This window comes from Camelina sativa, chromosome 2 (assembly GCF_000633955.1).
Source record: "Camelina sativa cultivar DH55 chromosome 2, Cs, whole genome shotgun sequence".
Taxonomy (NCBI): Eukaryota; Viridiplantae; Streptophyta; class Magnoliopsida; order Brassicales; family Brassicaceae; genus Camelina; species Camelina sativa.
The window spans coordinates 22,768,689-22,776,804 of record NC_025686.1 but is presented as its reverse complement, the minus strand read 5'-3'; the positions used below and the strand labels follow the sequence as shown (position 1 = coordinate 22,776,804).

The 8,116-nt window shown below is 35.7% G+C and overlaps 2 protein-coding genes and 2 pseudogenes across 2 annotated transcripts; all 4 read left to right on the top strand.

Moving 5' to 3' along the window:
* Window positions 1–312, top strand: part of LOC104755855 — a 1,786-nt pseudogene extending 1,474 nt beyond the window's left edge.
* LOC104755844 lies at window positions 1,080–2,571 on the top strand (annotated as a pseudogene).
* LOC104755834 (putative FBD-associated F-box protein At5g56410) lies at window positions 4,154–5,602 on the top strand. The gene is made up of 4 exons (XM_010478307.1): window positions 4,154–4,577; window positions 4,650–4,816; window positions 4,902–5,009; window positions 5,273–5,602. Exons 1-4 carry the CDS (start codon window positions 4,154–4,156, stop codon window positions 5,600–5,602), a joined length of 1,029 nt encoding a protein of 342 aa, XP_010476609.1.
* Window positions 6,492–8,066, top strand: LOC109127048 (putative FBD-associated F-box protein At5g56400). Its single transcript, XM_019231229.1, has 3 exons — window positions 6,492–7,424; window positions 7,504–7,644; window positions 7,770–8,066. The coding sequence occupies exons 1-3, from the start codon at window positions 6,492–6,494 to the stop codon at window positions 8,064–8,066; spliced, it is 1,371 nt and encodes a 456-aa protein (XP_019086774.1).

Below are 8,116 nucleotides of genomic sequence, written 5' to 3'. Positions count from 1 at the left end.
TTTTTTTTTTTTTTTTTGTAATCTAAGGAAGAACACTCACGTAATAACCTGGGTACACTGGTTTTTTGGAAGCAACTTACTAGTGTTCCTCAATATTTGTTGTCGTGTCTCCAAACTTTCAAGTGGTCAGGTTACAATGCCTCCGTAGAAGCCAAAGATTTAACGATATATATCTTGAGAAACTCTTGCCAATTAATGACTGCAACAATCTCGATCAGACAAGGCGGGTTGGATAAAAATAAGCTTGAGATAGAGAAGGAGGTGAAAAATTCTTCCCGTGGTTCACCCACATGCTACCTCGTATTCAGTTGAGGATTCAAAACGTTATACATGCAGTATGTATCTTAAAGATTGTAACAATCTTGCAAATGACATTTTTTATAAAATTTGAAGTTGAACTATATATTAATGTTTTTGTTGCATTTGGTTTAGATAATTTTATAGTGTTTCTTAAGTCTAAGTGTTTAACACAAGAATTACATATATAACTATTCTATAGAAACTTCCTCCATTCCTTGAGATACTCAAACCGAAAAATCTCTTCGACTACTGTACGAGATGAGAATGACAATATATATGAGACTATGAGAGTGTTGCTTGTTATTGTCCTGTCCTTGCAAACAGGCCGGGGTAGATTTATTTCTGATGAGTATGTGATAGTTACCCCTCCTTTGATAGATTTCAAAATTGGGCAAATGCCAAAGCTGGAAAAGGCATATCGAATGTAATTTAGTCAATTTACTAATTTAGGATCTTTTGCTGGTATATTTAAAAATAAGATCCACAGCTGACGGCCCAAACCTTTTTTTATCCAATCTAAGGCCTCCTATAATATGTAACATACTGTTTTCTTTCCGATGTGCATTTTATAAGTAAGCGCAGCCCTGTAAAGGTGTTGTCGTTCTTTTTTTTATATGGAAAGAGTACTACTCAATACTCATCATCCAATTCCTTTGACTGCCGTTCCTAGGGTTTTCTTAAGTTCCTCTGTTTTTATTAGTCTCTGCATCTGATTTTGGTCGTTGTTACTATTCTTCTGCGTGGATAAGACAAACACTCAAGTATCCTCTTACACAAATATGGACAAGATAAGTGGGTTTTCTGATGATGAATTGCTTGTTAAGATCTTATCGTTTCTTCCAACAAAAGTTGCTGTAAGAATGAGTATTTTGTCGAAGCAATGGAAGTTTCTTTGGATGCGGGTGCCAAAACTTGACTTCGATGATGTTAGCATTTATATGAAACGATTTAACAACAGTTGAAGAGAATCGGGAGAAAGCCAGAGGATGCAAAGTTTTATCAACAAGAATCTGCCATTACATAGCTCTCCGGTGATACAGAGCTTGTATCTCAGGTTTTTTACTGCCTCATTTCAACCTGAAGATATCAAATTGTGGGTTGAGATGGCAGTTTCTCGTTCCGTTCAGGAGTTAACCGTTAAATTTGATCTTCCCAAGGGCATATCAAATTGTGCATTACTGCCGAGTAGCTTGTACACTTGCGAATCACTTGTGACATTGAAGCTAAGAGACAGGATTCTCGTGGATGTTCCTCATGGTTTTTGCCTCCCCTCCTTGAAAACTTTGCACCTTGAACGTGTGACATACACAAATGAAGAATCTCTTCAACGACTTTTATCCAACTCCTCTGATCTAGAAGATCTGGTTGTAGAACAACAACGTGACGGTGACATTGTGAGAAAGTTTGCTGTTGTCATCCCTTCATTGCTTAGTTTATCAATTGCGGTTTCTGGTCAATGTTCTTATGTGATAGATACTCCTTCTTTGAAGTATTTCAAATCTAAACATATTAGTAAGATCCCATCGTCATGTTTGATTGGGAATATGCCTAAGCTGGAGGAGGCCAATATTACTGCTGCTCTGTGGTCAAAAACTCTAGATATCAAGAAGCTTATCAAACCTGTCACATCTGTCAAACGTCTTTCATTGTGCATACTAAACAGTAGTAAAGAGGTAATTCGAATCCGTTGATAATCTTCATGTCTTCGATCTCTTTACATCACTTACAATATTAAACCTTCCTCTTTACAGGCTGTATATTGTGATGATAGTATCTTTAAGGAGCTCGAACATCTGAATTTAAAATTATTTAACTCATACTGGTCAAAGTTAGTATTCTGGTTACTCAAATCTTCTCCTAAGCTACGAGACTTGAACTGTGAAGTAAGTTTCTTGGATAAGACTCTAAATTTTGGTCAAATTCACTGTATTTGCCCTTTTCATCTAATTAACTCCCATTTTTTTGTAATCTAAGGAACCATTTTCACTTGATGGCATGGATACACTGGTTTGTTGGAAGCAACAGACTAGTAGTGTTCCTCAATGTTTATTGTCGAGTCTCCAAACTTTCAAGTGGTCAGGTTACCATGTCTCTGTAGAAGGGAGAGATCTGGCGACATATATCTTGAGAAATTCTTGTTTATTAAAGACGGCAAAAATCTCGATCGAACGGGGGATGGATCCACAAAAGAAGCTTGAGATGGAGACGGAGGTGATAAATTCTTACCGTGGTTCACCCACATGCAACCTCGTATTCGATGAGAATTGGTAGTACGTTCTATTTGACATCTTTGAATTTGAATATTAAAGATTGTAACAATCTTGCAAATGACATCTTTGAATTTGAATGTTAAAGATTGTAACAATCTTGCAAATGACATCTTTGAATTTGAATATTAAATTTTTTTGTTGCATTTGATTTAGATGATTTAGAGTGTTCATGTTTCTTAAGTCATTAAGATCTACTGTACGAAATGAGAAGCTTATGCGAGGTTTATCCTTTGCAATTTGGTAATATCCTTTCGATTATTTCACGTTATGTATAACCACACACATCAATTCCTTGTGAAGTACTTAATTTTTTTTTTTTTTCAAACCACTTGCGATTTCATTACTCAAACGAGATAAAGTTTCTACAAGCAATGTTTAGACTACAATATAGAAGGGCATTCCCCAATGCCAAAACAACAATAAGATAAAGCAGAGATAGAATTAGTCGACAAGAGATTCTTGAGAGCTTTGAGGCAAATTCTTGAGTGAGCTTGGTACATGTGAGGTCAAGATTGCCAACAAGCTCTTCCTTGAACAAGTTTGTGGAAGAGTAAATAGCCATAGTCATAAGACAATTTGGCGTTCTAGAAGGTGTCAAAGCTTGGCTTCTTACCGGTTGGACTACACGGAGAAGAAGCTTGACGATAGGTCGAGATTGGTTGGGAGTTCTCTGGAGCTTGCAGGTAGATGCAAAAGTTGTCACCGGATGGAGATTAGCCTTGAACGAAACAAAGCCGTAGCCAAAGAGGCCACTAATCAGGATCCAAATGTCAGCCAGCAACCAGCAAGAGGGTTCAAAGGACAATGCCAAACGAGATACAATTACCATGATTCTTAGAGAATTAAAGCGAGGCCAAAGCAACAATGATGAATTACTCCTCAAATGGGATTCATAGAGTGAAGTATGTAATTTTCAAGATATGATATACATGGAGAATTACCAAATAACCTGTATCTGCAGCTAATCAAAGAAATTGACTGCAACACAGCTGAATGACAAATTTCAAGGAACAGGGCACAAACAAGACTTGAAGATAGGCTAAGAGTATGGTTTAGAGCAAGGGGATAGTTTTTTAGAGGGCTCTGTTTCTGTACATATCTATAAAATTAAGTTTGCTGCCACAAAATCAAAATAAATTAGAGTTTGACTATTTTTCTGACCTAATTAAAAAACGGAAATTATATAAAAACACTCAAACGATTATTTATTGACATTTTATTAGTTTGCTTACATTTTTAATTATTATCTATTAACAGAGTTAATTTGAAAAATTTCTATTTTTTAATTAGCTTATATATTAGAAATTAAAAAAAAAAACTAATTTATGTTACCACGATACTTATTCCCTTATCATCCCCAACCTTTGACAATTGAAAGACTTCTAGGGTTTTAATTTGTTTTCTTCTATTTATTCCTCGGCTCTTGTTGTTTGCGTCTTGGTTAGTCATACGAAAACTCAAGTATCTTCTTCTAAGGCCCTTGTTGTTGTATGCGTCTTGGTTAGTCATACAAAAACTCAAGTATCTTCTTCAAAGGCCCTTGTTGTTGTCGACGGTAACAGAACTTTGTGGTTTTCGAAGAGATGGACAAGATCATTGGGATTTCCGAAGATGAATTGCTAGTGAAGATTCTATCGTTTCTTCCAACGAAAGATGCTGTAAGCACAGGTGTTTTGTCGAAGCAATGGAAGTATCTTTGGAAGCGGGTGCAAAAACTTGACTACGATGACACTCATATCAAAACTAAACCATCTCGGTTCCGGCGTTTCGTTAAAAGCAATTTGCTAATAGATAGAGAATCTGACTTAGAAAGCTTGTCTCTCAAGTTTAGTACTAGACCGTTTCAAGTTGAAGATATATATTCTTGGGTCAGATTCGCAGTTTCTCGTGGCGTACGTCATCTGAGTATTGCCTATTCTTCTGATAAGGAGTGGTATACTCCGATTTACTTGTTTACTTGCAAATCGCTAGTTTCCTTGAAACTCGAAGGGCAGATTTCAGTGTCTTGTTACTTTTTTCTTCCCTCTCTGAAAAGTCTTCCATCTCTGAAAACTTTGCAACTTCAATGTGTGTCTATAGGCCAAGATTTCCTTCAATGGGTTCGATCTAACTGCCCTGTTCTTGAGAATCTGACTTTGAAAATCATTAATAAAAAACGTGACAGCACGGAAGAATTAAGTATTAACGTCCCGTCTCTGCAAAGTTTATCTGTTGAGATAGATGGTGAATCTGATTTTGACGGATATGTGATTGATACTCCTTCTTTGAGGTATCTAAAAAATTACGGATCCTTATTACCGTACCTCTTGTTCCATTGAAAACATGCCTAAGTTGGAGGAAGCATATATCGATGTTGTATCCCCCAACACAAAGAAGTTACTCGAACCAATCGCATCCGTCAAGCGTCTTTTATTATGCTTAACAGTCAACAGTGCTCAGGTAATAGATCTTTTACCGTCTTCAACAGATATTTAGTTCATTAAAACATATTTCTTCTTTTGGTATTTATTTTTATCATATAAGCAGGATGTCTATTCGGGTGGAATTGTCTTCAATCAGCTAGAACATCTTAAGCTATGTACATGCAATACATATTGGTCAAAATTACTTATCCAATTGCTCGAAGATTCTCCTAAATTACGAGTCCTCGAGCTCTATGTCAACTATCTACTATTTTGGTATTAATTCACTTTATGTTTTAGCCTAACGCTACTTTTCTTATTCTCAAGGAACATTCACCTATCAGTAGGACTCCAATGGTTAACTGGAAGAATCAACTGAGCTGTGTTCCTCAATGTATTGTGACGAGTCTCGAAACTTTCAAGTGGATAGGGTGTGAAGGAAGACAAGAAGAAATAGATGTGGTCGCATACATCTTGAACAATGCTCCTTGCTTAAAGACTGCAACAGTCTTGGCTGATGAGTCAAAAATTGATCCGCAAAGAAAAATAGAGATGATTAATGAGTTGGTATCTTCTTCCCTCGCTTCAGCCACATGCAAGCTCACGTTGAATGGATCATTTGCTGAATAGGATTTGGAATTGCATCTACGATCTCTCATTGTTATTGATATATTTGTTTTTCAATTATTGTCAACCCTCAGATTTTCTACTTTGTTTTTAATTAATACGATTTTATATTTATAGTTTGTTTGTTTATTAGAAATTAAAAGGTTTAGTAAATTAATCTGAAATTATAAGATATGCTATAAAATTTAGGAAAATACAAGTTTGAAATTGATTGCCAAGGTTGCTTAAAATTGAAAAAATAAGTTGAACAAAATTGAGTTGGAAAATATTCAACCCATTCATCTCCAAAATAGTGGTTGAACAAGTTGAACATATTTGCTGTAGGATTAGTTTATTTTTTCAACTTTTTAGGTTGAATGGGTTGAATAGATTTTTCCAACTTCTTCAACCTCTTCCAATCAAATGGTGAAACTTGGTTGAATAATTTTTTTCAACTCCTTCAACTTTTCAATTGTGCAACCATTTGCACCCATAAAACAAAGAAGGAAAAAAAACAAATAAATTCAATATTAATTATCGAAATTGAAATTAAAATAGTATAAGATAATTTTGAAAGATTTTATTTTACTTGTTCAAGATTAGGGTTTCTCTTAATATATCTGAGACTACGACGATGCGAATGGGTGACTGCAAAAACCTTCTGAAGAGAAGTAACAACGAAAGGTGAAATATCTTTCTTTGATTATCCGATGAACTTATTTCTCTTAAGCCATCGCCAAATCTCACTTTTACAGCTTCGATAGTGTTTTTCTTTTGTGCTTGATTCCCGTTTACCTAGTTTTTTTATATATATAAAAAAAAAATACTTACCAGATTTGCTAGGGTTTGTGCTTAATCCACTTATCTGATTATCTACTAAATCGTAAATCTTGGTTTTATAATTTCGATTATCATGAATCTAATTTGCTTTTGTCTCCTGTTTCTAGGTAAAATTCCGAAGAAAGAATCAGCAGCAAAAATATTGAATTATCAGATGGATCATATGAATGAGGACAAGATCAGTTATCTTCCTGAAGATCTGCTGGTAAACATATTGTCTTTACTTCCTACAAACGATCTTGTTGCCACAAGTGGTGTATCGAGACGATGGAGATCTCTTTGGAAGAGGGTACATAGACTCAGGTTCAACGATCAAATCTACGAAGGTAAAAAGTACGACAGCTTCCTTCACTTTGTTGAGAAATCTTTGTTATTACATAAGGCTCCTCTAGTAAGCCTCATATTGAATGTTGGTCCAAAATGTACTGCTGATGATATTGGTTTGTGGATTAAACTCGCGTTGGATCGTAATATCTGCGAGCTAATCATCAAACATTATCCTGATCATGGACACATCTCGTTATCTCGGAGACTATGCAACAGCACAACCCTTGTTGCCTTAAAATTCAAGAATGTTATTCTTGAGACTATTTCGCTCCCAGCATGTTTCAGTTCACTCAGAACGCTTCACCTTGGATATGTGAAGTTTTCCGGGGATGAAGATCTTCGTAGTCTCTTATCAAGCTGTCCTTCACTTCAAAGCCTTGTCGTGAAACGACACAATGAAGACAACGTGAAGAGATTCATCATTATAGTGCGTTACTTACAGAGTTTGACGATGTACTTATCACCCCTACATGACGCAGCGGATTCAGATGCGTATTACATAAATACACCTTATCTGAAGTACTTGAACATTAAAGATCATTGCACTGATCTTTACTCTTTTGAAGATATGCCTTATCTTGAAGAGGCTTACCTCGACGTTGCCTTCACCCATTCTGAAAACTTTTTTCAATCTCTTTCCTCGGTCAAGAAACTCTCTTTATGCTTAAAGAAATCAAATGTAAGTCTAGTAGCTTAAACCCTCTAATCTCCTTTAATTGATTTTTACATGTACTTAGAAATGCTCGTGTTATGTGCAGGCTCAGTATCCTGAAGGTATTATCTTCTCTCAGCTTGTGCATTTGGAGCTATGTACATGCGATGATTCAAAGTGGTTAAATCTACTCGCGAATTTGCTTCGAGATTCTCCTAATCTTCGAGTGCTTAAGCTTAACGATATGGTAATTAATTTCACAGTTCCTCTCGCTCATCACTTTATCTGTAGTAATTTATTTACTTGTTTTCTTTTTTGGATTGATGATCTAATTACTGATCACCATGTTTCCTGTCCTGTTTTTTTTGTCAGAACCATAACGTTGGCAAGCATAGCTCTCGTTCTTGGAACCAGAAACCGAGTTGTGTTCCAGAATGTTTGACTAAAACTCTTGAAACTTTCGAGTGGGTAAACTATAACGGAACATTCGAAGAGAGAGATGTTGCGGTGTATATCTTGAAGAATAGTATTTGCTTAAAGAGGATGCTTATCTCCCCAAAATTCAACATTTCAGAAGGGAAAATCAGCATTTCAGAAGGGATTATTTCTGATTATCAGATTTTTGCATCTTTGTTCACTGGCTCGAGGAGTTCTTGTGAACTCGACTGAGAACTAAACATCTTTTACCTTTTTTTTTTTTTTTTTTTTTTTTTTTTTTT